The 15244-nt window shown below is 34.8% G+C and overlaps 1 protein-coding gene across 2 annotated transcripts in view; it reads right to left on the reverse strand.

Annotated features, from left to right (window-relative positions):
* IPO11 (importin 11) overlaps nt 1-15244 on the reverse strand; it is a 196945-nt gene that overhangs the window by 90117 nt on the left and 91584 nt on the right. For both annotated transcript variants that reach the window (XR_012471534.1, XM_074200996.1), the window contains exons 21-22: nt 10098-10213; nt 3802-3878 (exon numbers count right to left, since the gene is read on the reverse strand). Coding sequence is in view for 1 of the 2 variants with exons in the window: in XM_074200996.1 (XP_074057097.1) it covers nt 3802-3878; nt 10098-10213 (193 nt within the window). In the remaining variant the exon portion in view is untranslated. The remainder of the gene's footprint in view (nt 1-3801; nt 3879-10097; nt 10214-15244) is intronic.

Consider the following 15244-nt stretch of genomic DNA (forward strand, 5'->3'; position numbering starts at 1 on the left):
CCAAAGGGCATTACATATACAAAAATATTTATAGATTTGTTTATAGTACCAAAGAATTGGAATTTGAGGGGGGATATTCATCGATTAGGGAATGGCTGCGCAAATTATGGCATAAGAATGTTATAGAGTACTATTGTTCTATAAGAAACCATAAATGGCCAGATTTTTAGAAAAGTATGGAAAGAATTACATGAACTGTTGCAGAGCGAAGGAAACAGACAGACAACAGTGCACATTAACAACAACACTATGAGATGATCAACTATGATGGATTCAGCTCCTCTCAGCAGTTCAGAGACCTAGAAGAATTCTAGGAAATCTGTTAAGGGTAATGTCATTCACATCCAGGGGAAAACAAACAAACAAAAAAAAAACACACCACAGAATCTAAATGGACACTATGTTCACATTTTTCTAACTTGTATTTTTCCTTCCTATCCCATGGTTTTCTTACATTTCCCTTAATCTTAATTCCTCATATACAAAATGAATAATATATACACATTAAACACAAAAGTACACGTGCACCTTTTTTCCAGACTGTTTGCTGCAGGGGGGAAGAGGGGGATAGTAGGAGGGGAGGGTGGTAGAAAAATGTGTCATGAAAGTTTTTCACTTTCATCCACATAAGTGGAATAGTTGCTTATAGTTGGATAGTTGCTTATCTTTTGAGTGGTCTGTATGCTCTTCAATTTGCTATTCCTTTACCTTAGTTGCAAAACTGGTGCTTGTGCTACAGGATTCTGCCTCTTTGCTGGGCTTTTACATGCTGGAACAAACCTATCATCTAATTTCCCTGCACTGGATCCTAAGCTGGATCCACTTGGATCTTTGAGGTTCTAAGTACTGAATCTTCAGACCTTCTAAAAGCATCTTAGGACAAAGAACTAGGGACTCCAAAATCCCTGGGTCTGGAGCATCAATATCTGAATGCTGCCACCAGCTATTTTCAAAGTCCTCAATATGGGTTGCAAAACTCATTGAGCCTTCCAAGGCTCGCTGTCTCTTCTAATTAATACACATCGTTGCAAAATATAAGTCTCAAATGATCAAGCACTGGAAATCCTAGGAGACTGTTGGCTTGTTTCCTATACTAATGATGCTTTATTCATGGACTACTACTTCCAGGAGGCTTCTGGATGCTTTCATAGGTATTTCTGAAGTCAAAGAAGTCACTAAGTCTCTCGATGAATTATGTAATCATTATTTAATTTGACGTGATTGTCATGTTTTTGATAGAGTTGATAAAAGCTAGCCAGTTTTCTTTCATTCAGAAGTCTTTGTGGCTGGAAGTTCTAGCCAATATGGTCTCTTTGCATAGCATTTTATCATGTTTTCTTTCTTTTATACAGACCGTCTCATATGTGTAGAATGAATTTGCTTCTAACCTCTATCTTTTAGAATTCCTAGCTCCATTCAAAATACAGTTTGTTCTATGTCCAGTGGAAAGACTTTCCTGATACCCCAGGTAGTGTCCAAATAAAATTGTTTTAATTTACCTTTAATATACTTAAAACCACTTTCTTGTTACAAAAAAAAAAATTACCTCCCTCAGGGCAGAGACCATTTCATTTTTTTCTTTATATTTTCAGCAACTATAACAGTACTTAAGTTGATCTGTAACCTTAAAAAATTATTATAAATTTGAGACAGAATTACAACATAACCATCCATAGATGCAGTAAAACAATATAATTCTTAAATCTTTTAGCTACATCCAATATTTTATTTTGGATGATACTATCCACTTTTTGACAAAGTAGTAACAGATTCAAGATGCAGAATGACTATACATATCTATTTCAAATTTCTCTTTTTTTCCAAAGAGGGGACAAAACACAAAATACTGGGGGGGGGGGCAGAAAAACATGAAAATCATTATGTATACATGAGATATATACCAAGTAAATGGGAGGTATTCTCGGAAGGCATTAACAGGGGAAAACTTTGGAAAAGTTACTGCAGAAGTTGGGATATAAACTGAATCTTAATGGAAACCTGGAAATCTGGGAGGCAAAGATGAGAAATGCGAGCATTCAAGGAACGGAATTTGTATCAAGGGTTCTCTGGGTAAAAAGCAACAAGAAAGTCAGAGCTGTTGATCCTCAGAGTAGCCTCTGGTTGCATATCTCCATAGACAGAAAAATACACTAGTTTCAAGACACTCCATTCTATTTCTGAACAGTTCTCATTCTTAAAGCTTTTCATATACGGAACAGAACTGTATCTCGTGCTCTCTCACTCTCTCTCACCACTGTACACTGTTTTGCTTTCTGGAAACAAAATAATCATTCCACAACCCCCCCCCCCCCCCACCTCAAGACAATGCTTCAAATACTTGGCAAAGTGATTCTGCTTTTCTATGACTTCTCAATGCAAGACTAAATAAAAATATAGGTGAATAATAAAATAATACATGAGAAGTCACAATTAAATGCAACAAAACAAATGTCACACAGAAATGTTAAAATAATTGTACAGAAAATTTGCTAAAGAAAATGATTCATGGTTTTCAGAGAATGCTTTTAGCTTTTTACTAAACATCTCTTTTCTCTGAACACCATAAATTTCTGAATTTGATTGGGTTTTGTAATCTGAATATAATTTGGATGCAAAGAGGAGAGGAAAAGAGTAAAAAAGTTATGGAGGAATACATAATGCTGTTGAGAGAAAATATACAGTCAAATTGGCTAAAGGGGAGATACAGAAAGCTGAATGATTGGAAATGAGGCAAGAAATGCAATAAGATTTGCCCTTCATTTTTACAAAATAGTCTCACAAGGAAATAATGCAAATATGACAGCAACAATGTATTTCTTTGAGCAGAAAAAAAAAAAACAGGCACTAGCAATCTCACAATCTAAGTAAAAGGATTCAGAGTTCCCCAAACATAGGATCACTAATTTAAGTTAAATTAACCCCACAACCAATGTTACCTATTCATATTAACAATATTATAATTAAAATAGCAATATGGCATAATATAAAATTAATGGAATATTTTCTGCTTTTCAAATAATTTTTTTAAATCACAAGCTACAAAATGAATTTCCTTTTTAAAATGTACACTGGCCTAATCCTTTAGATGTTCTGCTTACTCTTCACCTTTCATTTAAAGTAGATATACTGAGGGCTAACTAACCTTAAATCTTCAAGAAAATCAAATAAAAAGGAAAAAACTCATGAAGACAAAACAGAAAGATAACCAAGACATCATGAATAGTAGTATTTCACCATATTCAATCTGAGCTTGTTAAAGCTACTCAGAGTAGGACTAGAAATAATCAAGCCTCAAGTCTAAATCCTGGCTTTCCTATCTACTAGTTATCTGACCTAGGCACTTGTCTCCATTTTATGAGCAGTTTTCTATTCAAAAAAATAAGGGGGTGCATGCTAGATAATCACTTTTCTACCATAAAATTTCCTAGTCTACAAAATATTTGCTGAATCTGATCTTTTGAATCTTTATAAAAATCAGGGGATGTGTTCCCCGCCCCATTTTCTATTTTCCAAAGTTCTTAAACAGTTAATTGATCACATAAACATTAATAACATGAACACAAGGAACATTCATTAAGAGTTTAACAGTTGAAATTATGTTCTTTTCAATATTATCCAACAACTTATTTCAATTTTACAATTAAATATTTGTATGTATAAATAATAAGCAGAAGGAAAATTTTGAAAATTATTCAAATACAATCATTTATTTTTGAATAAGAGCATGGAAATAAAAAATTAAAATGCCTGAAAAATTTAATGTAAATATAAACTTCAAATATTTTACAACTGAACACATACCAAGAAGTGGGGACATGTTCTGAAAAATTCTAAGAAGCTCTGATGTAAGACATGGACTGTTTTCCAATGCCACTAACCTAGAACAAGACAAAACAAACAAAAAAAAAAAAGATCCCAATATAATCATAGCAGAAACACAGTACATAGCAATAAGGAGAAAAATAAATTTCCTTAAAAAATCCAAGAAAGTCAATATACAACTTACATAATCTGCACATGTATATGCACATAAGAATAGAGTCAGACAGTGAAATGGCAGAAAAGGGTGCTCCTTCCCCCATTAAAATGGCAGTTTACTTTTTTAGTACATCCTTCCTAATTTTAAGGATAATGCCATAACTTGGCCTACTACACAGTGGTAATGAATCTACATTTTTTTTACTTTTTTCAAAGCTAAGAAGGCCTTTGCATTATGAAGATCACTGTTAATATTGTGAAAATTGGAAAGGTCAGAGACTGAAGGATTGGAAATCCCATGAAAGGTTATTATAATTAGTAGAAATATGTTGAGTACTAGGAGTAGGAACAGAAAGAAAGGAAAAAAAGATAATACATGGGTAAAATCAATAAACTTAAGCAACTGAAAAGATGAGATATAAGGGAAAGAAAAGTCAGTTTTGGGAGAGATAATTCAAGTTTGGGTATAGACACCACAAACAGAATAGTGGTATGAACAATAATGAACAAATATGAACAAAATAGGGAAGTTATGAAGAAGAGTTTGTTTACAGTAGAAAAGAATGAGCTCTCTCGTTACAGCTAGGAAGAAGAAGTGGATAGAGTTACTGGACTTGAACTTAAGTTCAAATCAAGCTACAGTTAATAGCTATGTGACTTGAGATAAATCACTTCATCTCTGTCTGCATCAGTTTCTTCAACTATAAAATGGGATAATAAAAACAGCCATTGCTCAGAAAGGCTATGAGGACCAAATAAGGCAATAAGTGTAAAGGCATTTAACAAAGTACCTACCATACAGTAACTGCTATATCAATGTTAGCTATAGTTTGGAGTTTTGTTCTTTTTCTAATATTCAGATAGAGTTCAGAGAATCATTGGTTTGAAACCTAATGGCACCTTAGAGTTCAGATTAGGAACAAATAAGGAAACTGGGTGAAAATGATCTAAATGGCAGTTTAAAGTGATAGTTTTAAGCTTAGTGGGAAAGTCAAGGGTAAATAGATTGTATGAAAATCATTCAGCAGAAATTAATACAAGAAGCCCCAAGTGCCAAAAACATTGTAAATTATAAACAAGAGATTGGGAAGGGAGAGGATGGAGGCTTTCTAATTCTGGTCCCATTCTCTTCCATCTGAGCAGACAAAGGAACAGCACAAGGGATAGGGTGAGATCTCCAAAAGCAAAATTAATATTCTTATTCTCACTATATAATATGTTCATAATTAAGAATCCCAGCAAACTTGAAAACAGCAATTTAAAAATATATGTTAATATATTTAAATAACTTCTCTCATTTAAAATTTTTTAGATTTATTTTTACTACTTTATGTAGCTATGAATATTTTTGTACAACTGATGTATTTACCGTTTTCAACACTTCTTTAGGGTATAGACCCAGTAGTGGTATTGCTGGGTCAAAGGGTTTACACATTTTTGTTGCCCTTGGGGCACAGTTCCAAATTTCTCTCCAGAAAGGTTGGATGAGGTCATAGCTCCACCAACAAAAAAAGTGTCCCAGATTTCCCACAACCCTTCCAACAATGATCATTATCCTTCCTGGTCATAATGGCCAGTCTGAGAGGTGTGAGGTGGTACCTCAGAGAAGCTTTAATCTGCATTTCTCTAATGAGTAATGATTTAGAGCAATTTTTCATATGACATATGGATTACTTTGATCTCCTCCATCGGTAAATTGTCTTTGCATATCCTTTGACCATTTGCCAATCGGGGAATGACTTGGGTTTTTTTTTAACACAGTTCTCTGTACATTTTAGAAATGAGTCATTTGTCAGAAACATTAATTGTAAAGATTGTTTCCCAGTTTACTACATTTCTTTTGATCTTGGTTACTAGTTTTGTCTGTGCAAATGCCTTTTAATTTAATGTAATCGAAATCATCTAGTTTGTATTTAGTGATGTTCTCCATCTCTTCCTTAGTCATAAACTGCTTCCCTTTCCATAGATCTGACAGGTCAACTAGTCTTTGATCTTCTAATTTGCTTATAGTGTTGTTTTTTATGTCTAAATCCTGTATCCATTTTGATCTTATCTTGGTATATGGTGTGGGGTGTTGGTCTAATCTAAGTTTCTTCGATAGTAACTTCCAATTTTCCCAGCAGTTTTTAACAGAGTTTTTATCCCAATAGCTGGACTCTTTGGGTTTATCAAACAGCAGATTGCTATAATCATTTCCTGCTACTGGACCTAGTCTATTCCACTGGTCCACCACTCTTTTTCTATTTTTTATCTTTTTTTTTTTTTAGGTTTTGCAAGGCAATAGGGTTAAGTGGCTTGCTCTATCCATTGTGCCACCTAGGCAACCCACACCACTGTTTCTTAGACAATACCAGACTTTTGATGACTGATACTTTATAACATAATTTTAGATCAGGTAGGGCTAAGCCCCCTTCTTTTGTACTTTTTTTCATTTCACCCTGGAAATTCTTGACTTTTTCTTTCTCCATATGAATTTATTTACAACTTTTTCTAACTCATTAAAGTAATTTTTTGGAATATTGATTGGTATGGCACTAAACGGGTAGTTTAGTTTTGGTACAATTGTCATTTTATTATATTAGCTCTAGCTATCCATGAGCAGTTGATGTTTGCCCAGTTATTTAAATCTTATTTAATTTGTGTGAGAAGTGTTCTATAATTGTTTTCAAAAAGTTTCTGAGGGGGGCGAAGCCAAGATGACAACCAGAAAGGATCCTGTCTTAGGCGATCTCTCATAAAACTTCTAACTAAGGACTCTAAATTTTCGAGAGACAACCCACAGAGGGACACAGTGAGGCAGTTCTCCTACTCAAGGTAACCTGGAAAAGAGCAGAAAGGCTCTGCTCCCCAGGGTCGGAGGGGCGGCCCGCCAGAGCGAAAAAACTTCAGCCTCCTGGCAGCAGCCCCAGGGTGCTGGGAGCCACGGCTCACAGCAGCAGAAGACTTCCCTGACCTACACCCCATGAAGCACTGGGAACAAATTGGGGGAACGGGGGGGGGGGGGGGGACCCTCTGCCAGAGCAAGTACGTGAAGCCCAGCCCTCAGGGCACACAGCTAGCAGTGTGGCCAAGGCAGTCCAGATCCAGGAAACAAGCAGGCAGAACTAGTAAGCAGGAGCCCCCAGGGCATGAGCCCATTGAACCTAGGGAGGGGAGTGAAGAGAGACTGCCGAGCTCTTCCCCTGGAACAGGACTCTGGGGTTCTGACCACATTCAGATCCTGATCCCAGTCTAGCCCCCCCCCCCCCCCATAGAACAGTAGGGCCCTCCCCACCTCAGCCTCATCGCAGAGAGGGGCACATATGGTCATTCACAGACCAGGAGGGAGGACAGAGCCTTACACACTGAGACCCCTGTGGGGGGTGCCCCAAAAGCTGAGGAAGCACCCCGAAACCAGGCTCAAGCTGGGAAAATGAGCAAGCAAAGAAACAAGAGGAACACCATTGAGAAATATTTTGCCTGTGAGCCCAAGAAGGATCAAAACACTCAGTCTGAAAATTAGGAAGGACAAGCTCCTGTATCTAAAGACTCCAAGAAAAAACAGGAATTGGGCTCAAGCTATGACAGAGCTCAAAAAAGACTTTGAAAATCAAATAAGGGAGATAGAGTAAAAATTGGGTAAAGAAATGAGAGAGATGCAGGAAAAACATGAAAATGAAGTCAGCAGCTTAGTCAAGGAAATCCAAAAAAAATGCTGAAGAAAATAGCATGCTAAAAACCAGCTTAGGTCAAATGGATAAAACAGTTCAAAAAGTTATTGAGGAGAAGAATGCTTTAAAAAGCAGAATTGGCCAGAAAGCTCTCTGAGGAAAACAAATCCTTCAGAAAAAGAATAGAACTCAAGGAGATTGCTGATTTTATGAGAAATCAGGACTCAATACTTCAAAACTAAAAGAATGAAAAATTAGAAGAAAATGTGAAACATCTCATTGAAAAAACAACTGATATGGAAAACAGACTTAGGAAAAATAATTTAAAAATTATTGGAATACCTGAAAGTCATGATCAGGAAAAGAGCCTTGACATCATTTTCAAAGAATTACTACAGGAAAATTGCCCTGATATCCTAGAAGCAGAGGGCAAAATAGAAATGGAGAGAATCCACAGATTCCCCCAAGAAAGAGATCCCAAAAAACTAACCCCCAGGAATATTATAGCCAAGTTCCAGAACTCCCAAGTCAAAGAGAAAATATTACAAGCAGCCAGAAAGACACAATTCAAATACCAATGGAGCTACAATCAGGATCACACAGGACTTAGCAGCAACTACATTAAAAGCTTTTAGGGCTTGGAATATAATATACCAGAAGGCAAAACAGCTTAAAATGCAACTGAGAATCAACTATCCAGCAAGGCTGAACGTCCTCTTCCAGGAAAAAGATGGACTTTCAATGAACCAAGGGAATTTCAAATGTTCCTGTTGGAATGGCCAGAGTTGAACAGAAGGTTAGATCTTCAAATACAGAACTCAGGTGTAGCATAGAGATTGGAGGAGAAGGGGAAAATATGAGGGACTTAATGAGGATGAACTGCATGTATTCCTGCATAGAAAAATGACACTAGGAGCGGCTAGGTGGCACAGTGGATAGATCACTGGCCTTGGAGTCAGGAGTACCTGGGTTCAAATCTGACCTCAGACACTTAGTAATTACCTAGCCCTTGTGGCCTTGGGCAAGCCACTTAACCCCATTACCTTGAAAAATATATATAAAAAAATGACACTGATAATACTCATATGAACCTTCTCAATTAACAGAGCAAGTAGAAGGAGCTTTTATAGTTGAAGCACAGGAGAAAGCTAAATTTGAAGATAAAATATGGTGTAAAAATGGAGTCAATAGAAAAAAGGGAAATGTAATGGGAGAAAGAAAAAGGAGAGGGGGAATAGGCTAAGATATTTCATATAGTAAGATTTTTCTTTATTACACTGAGCTATTGTAATGATATGGAAGGGGGGAAGGCAAGGGGGGGAATGAGGGAATCTGCTCTCATCAGAGGTGGTTAGGAGAGAAAACAGCATATACACTCAATACGGTATAGACATCAGGAGTAAGAAGCGGGGCTCCAGGGCTGGTGGTCGATCCACTGCACCACCTGGCCATAACTACAATTATTACTATTATTTTTTTATTTTAATTTTAATTTTTTTCTCTCCCCTTTACTTTATTGCTCAAGTGAATCTATATTTTTTGGGGGGGGGTATTTTGTTTACTCTTAAACAAGAATATTTTATTAATGTATAAAAAAACACTGTTTGGGGGGCGGCTAGGTGGCATAGTGGATAAAGCACTGGCCCTGGAGTCAGGAGTAACTGGGTTCAAATCCAGTCTCAGACACTTTAAAAAAAAAACAAAAAAAAACATTGTACAAAATGTGAATAAATATAAAAAAAAAGTTTCTGAGTCTGCCTTGGCAAATAGACTCCCAGGTATTTTAAATTGTCTGAGGTTACTCTGAATGGGACTTCTCTTTCTAGTAATTTCAGGACTCCATGGTATTAAATATTGTCCTTTACTCTTAAGAAGCTCACAAATTCTTCAGGTAAACAAAACAGAAACGAATGAAAACATTATATAATACAAGGCAGAAAATAATTGCCTCCAAGGCATGTTCTTCTACTGGAGTCCACCCCCCCCCCCACTTGACCTACTGACTTCCAAACTAAAATTCCATTTTTTAAATAGGAAGCCCTTTCAAACTTGTGCTCTCCCTCTGTTATTTCCTATTCTTACCTTATATATAGTTGAATTCAATATATATTATTTCCCCCTCTTTTTGTATCACCAACACTTAGCACATTGTCTGGCTCACACTAGGCACTTAATAAGTGTTTCCTAACTGCTCATATATTAAATATATAGTAAAAATAATTGCTAATTTTAGCAGATCTTGTGTTTGAGACAAGTCTCAGCACTCAATAGATTAAAGAAATAAAGTTGAAAAATAATTTCTGTATATCCAGTAAAGTCTAATTCCAACTTTGCTAACCTCTCATGAAATCTTTCCTTTCAAGAATTAAACTTAATCCCAACATATTCCCAAAGCCAAATTCTATAGAGCAATTTATGGAGAAAGGAAGGAATAAAAGAAAAGTTGAGATCCCAAATTAATATTCTTACCATAATTCTAAACCATCTTCCAAAAGATAAACATGTGGAGGCTGGGAAACATCTGTACTCAGTTGAATAATTGGGAGCAGGAAAGGATACAGGTTTTTGCTGTCTGCTCCTAATCCCTAAAAGAAGCAAAAACAAAACAACCTAAGATACTCAAAAATAACAAAACAGAAGATAAAAAAATCCCAAACAAGTCAATATAAATAAAAATCACCCTAAAAGTCAATCTATATTAAATAGGAAATTCTTTAAGAAAGTCCTATTTATAAATATCAGTTATGTCAAGACAGTTTTCTTCTGTTTTATAATTGGCAAATAAGTGTACCAAAAGTATTAGTATATTTTGTAATCGCAATTAAAATAATGTAATCCAAACTTGGGAGATTCCAAACAGAATTAAAACACACATACATACACACACATCCATTTATTTTTTGTTAACTGGTTAAGTTTTAAATTGGTCTCTATAACCTATACTTTTAAAATAAAAGATTTATGAAGGGGAGACAAAATGGCTCTAGATTGCAACTGGTTTCAAAATGGAAAGAAATGTTAGTTGCCTGAGTTTCAGAGAATTTATGTCATTTGTAAATAGTCACATGACTTGTAATTATCAGATGTGAGATTTAATACTAGGGTACTCCTCACTCCCAAATATAGAACGCTAACCACTGTCACGATGCCTGTCAATTATAAGAAACTTTCAACTAAAAATCTGTTTGCCTAATTGAAATGAATGAATCAATTGTGTATCATGATTTCTTTAAATCCACAAATAAGTCTACGAAAAAAGGATAAAATCTATCAAAATTTCTGCAACACATGACTGAAGTTATTGGATGGAAATTAAACTACTGTTATAGCCACAAAAATAGATGGTTTTCATATTAGAGAATTGATATAGTTGTTGTTAAGATGCATAAAAATGGTCTTATATTTTTATTAAGTTATTCAATGCACTAAACCTGACATAAGTGAATAATTCATAAAATGTATCATGAAAGTTATCTGTATCTCTTTTATTTGGAAGTATACATGATGCTAAATCCAATCTTCAAGTAGAGAGCAAAGTAGAAAGACAAATCATCATTCAAAATAATGAATATCTTGCTATTTTCTTCCACATATTTTTAAGGAAAAGCTCAACAGTAATAAAGTAATCTCAACAGATTAACATGATAAATTTTAAAAGGTGACCAAAGTAAAAATTTTCAGGAAAACACCTTAATTTTTAATAGGGGAAAAACACTACATTAAAATAACATTAAGAAAAAATATTCTAATTCACCTTTAATAGCAAATGAAGTATTATTTGTCCAAGAAATTTTAATGTAGCTGCTCATTTGGGTGACATCTCAGAGTCAGAAATATGTTACAGAATAATGCAATTGTAAAATTCCATTATTAAAAAAATTAAAATTATGGAATAAATTTTCCTATTCAAATACAGTAAAATAAGAAATTTTCAAAGTCCTGACAGGAGATGAAATTTTGACTCCTATTACAGATTAAAGAATAGAAGTTGACTTAATTTCTTGGAAAAATGAATTATCTACTGTAAAAAAAAATACAATCTCCCCCCCACCCAGTTCAGGTGGCATGTGATTAACCAAGATAAAAAAGCTGAGTGCCTCTCTGAATGAAAAACAGGAAAATTTCAATGTATTAACAGCCCACCATTTTAAAAAATTTGTTCAAGGCTAAGTATACAATTAAAGAATTGTAGAATATGCCTCATTTGAACAAATATGGAAAGCAAAAAGATCTAATCTGTCTAAAAGACAGTTATACTCCAAAACACAAAGTTATTGTGGTAGCATCAAGTAACAAAGATTTCTCAAACTATAAAACTTAATATTTGATGGTGAAATTTTTATTTACTGCTGATATTTTATGAAAATTAATGCTTCAATAAGATCTTTATAAAACAATGGAGATTCAGGCAACTGTATTAACAGTTGTGAGTCTAACTTAATGATTAGTTTTATAGTGAAATTAGACAACTGGTTAAGTATAAAAGAATATCAGCTTTTCACAGAATTAAAAGGTTAGCACAGTAAAATGATTTAAAGTCCTGTGAAGAGAATCTCAAAGTTTCCAAAATGAAAGACAATTGAAAAGATAATCAATGAATACAGTTGGAAAAGTTCTTATCTGTTGCAAGTATGGTTCTCAGGAATTTATTCTACTATCTGTCAGTCTCATTTTCCCATCCATGTAAAATTATGTTAAGACAATGATGGTTTGTTCATAATTTATTAATGTGGTATATATTTTCAATTCTTTTTATTTATGGAATTAACATATCAGAGAAATAAAACCTAACTGAAAACTCAATTTTAAGAAAGTTTCCTAATTTATTTAAGAATTTCATATTACATACAGAGACAATCACAAAGACAATCACAAGTTATTCTCTTGACCACAGATTATGAATTTAGAGCAAGAAGGGCCTTAAATGCCTTCAAAGTCAACTCCAATTGAGATGCAGAATGCTTAAGCACCTTGTCCATGTGGTCAGTGTGACAGTAGTCAGTGTCTAAGACAAGATTTGAATTCTGGTGCTCTACTCAGCTATAGCAACCCTTCCTTCATTATGGATGAAAATGATTCCAAATTCTGAAGATGATAGCACCAAAGTAAAAATACTCCTCATAAATCATAAGCCAAGTCAAAAACATGGCTCAGTGGCAGGAGCAAGCCTATGGTCTGAAGATTTGCCCAGCTAAGCTAAGAGTGATCCAAAACATTGGCCTGCATCATGTCTCTTCAGGATCACAATCTAAATAATAAGCATGCAATATGCCATGGAATACCCAATTCTCTTAAGTATGATACAGTGGGGGAAAAAAATGAAGTATTTAAAATCCCTTACTCTCTCTGCCTCCACTTCTCACCTAATAATGGCTAGACTATCTATATGAAAGGTTATAAGTAAAATTTCATTTCTATATAATAAAAAGTAATACCAAGATCAGATACTTCTTGCTATATGTATAACAGTCAAACAATAAAATTCAAAAGAAAACACAAATTTCATTTTAAGAAAACAATTCATAAGATAAATTTTAAAAATTGTATTTTGAGACTTTCAGATATTTCATTCAAAAAGAAAGTTATCAAATCTAGGTAATAAAATGAGGAATAGAGGCAGAATGGTATGATGAATAAGGCAATAGGAATAGACCTAGAGACAGGAGGACTAAGATTTAAAACTGACTCATACTTAGCTGTGTGACATTTGACAAAGCATTTAACCTCTCTGTAATTCAACCCTCTGTAAAATGGGGGAGGAAGGTATATGGCAAAATATAGAACTGAAAGTTTCAAAGAACACTTCCAGCTCTAAGACTATCCAAATATTTTTCAATAATCTTGTTACATATGTGGCTGAACTTGGCTAAATTTTTGAACACATGTTAAATAGTGGATTAGTCAGATCTACCATAGAGGGTTTCTACTCCTTTCCAGAGCAAACCTGGGACTTTGGACATAAAGTTAATCTATAATAATCTACTGTAACTATTTAGAGCTTACTAATACAAAAAAACAAAAACAAAATAAAGAGCCTAAAGTATAACATTCAAGAGAAATGTGAATATTTATTTGGACTTGCAATTAAGGATACAAGCATCAATGCAAGTGCAGGAAAAAGTACAGGAATATCAGAAAAACAAAGAGCACTTACTATATCCCTGCTTGTGGAGAAAGCAGAAAAAAATAAAGGGAAACAAGATTAATTTTATTGTTATCACTCTGTTTCTCTCTTCCCGACATTATTCCACTTCAATTTCCACCCTACTCCCACCAGTCCACTAAGACTATCTTTAAGGTGTGAGGAATAATTTTCATGCTGGTCAAAGGTGGCAAATCTTGGCTGAGGTATTTCAGTTCAAACTATTAGTCTCCAGAAGTTTTGGACCCAGTAGGGTCTAGTATCTTTATTTTTCTGTCACATTTTCAATTTGGAGAAGAAAAAAGAGCACAAGGATTTAATCTATAGGAAGATTAAGGAAGAATCTAAAGAGAAGGATTTAAGAATAAAAAGTAAAACAAATTAATAAAATAATTTGCTAAGTAAAACAAATTGGAAAAACGAGATTGTGAGGAAAGGAAAAGGAAGTTGAACCGGCTACAAAGTTGAAAGGAAGTTGAGAAGCTCTCAAATTGATAAGTAATCAAACTTTCCAAACTCCCTCCACTGAGCAGATGGCTTGCTACTCAAGTTTAAAAACAAACAAGATCTACAGGGACTTGAATTGAATATGGAAATTGCTTTTCTGGCATAGCTAAGTGACAACTATCTGTATTTCAAACATAAGATGGTATCTCTCTGAGGAGAGGAGGTAAAAGAATTTGAGGAACAGCTCTCCAAGACCCAAGATAACCATAACCATTAAATGATTCTTTTTTTTTAAAGGTTTTTGCAAGGCAAACGGGGTTAAGTGGCTTGCCCAAGGCCACACAGCTAGGTAATTATTAAATATCTGAGACCGGATTTGAACCCAGGTACTCCTGACTCCAGGGTCGGTGCTTTATCCACTACACCACCTAGCTGCCCATATTAAATGATTCTTGGAAGAAAAAAAAAACCACAAATGAAAGAGGAGCTTAATGGGGATCAGGGGTGCAGGGTAGGGGTAAGGGATTCAAGGAAGAGTGTAGGGAAAGGAATCTCAAGTGGCAGACAAAATTGACCCCTGTCAGGAAGTAGAAGAATGCTACACAAAGAGTTAAGGGAAATGTGAGGTTGTTTCTCAAGAAGAGAAGAGGGAAGCTCTGAAGAAAAAGCAGTGGTTTGTACTCCAGGATGGTAAATTATGGAAAATGCAACCTTTTAGGTGGACAGTAATTCAATTAAATAAACATGAGTTTATATAAGTGATGAGGGTCCAAATAAAAAGTCTCTACTCCTCAGAGAATTTAAATCTGCTGGGGGAAGACAAAACAAAGCAGAAAGATGGGAAGAGGGCATTGCCTTCCCTAGAGGGAGGTTGTAATTGGCAACCTTCTCAAAACTACTGAAGTGATATTTGATAACGATAAAGAGGCCTGTGACCTTCAAGAGAATGTATAAAAGACACAATAAGAGAATCTCCCATAACTATTAAAATGAAAGATTACTAATGACAGCTGACATAAACACAATT

Source organism: Macrotis lagotis, chromosome X, assembly GCF_037893015.1.
Source record: "Macrotis lagotis isolate mMagLag1 chromosome X, bilby.v1.9.chrom.fasta, whole genome shotgun sequence".
NCBI lineage: Eukaryota > Metazoa > Chordata > Mammalia > Peramelemorphia > Peramelidae > Macrotis > Macrotis lagotis.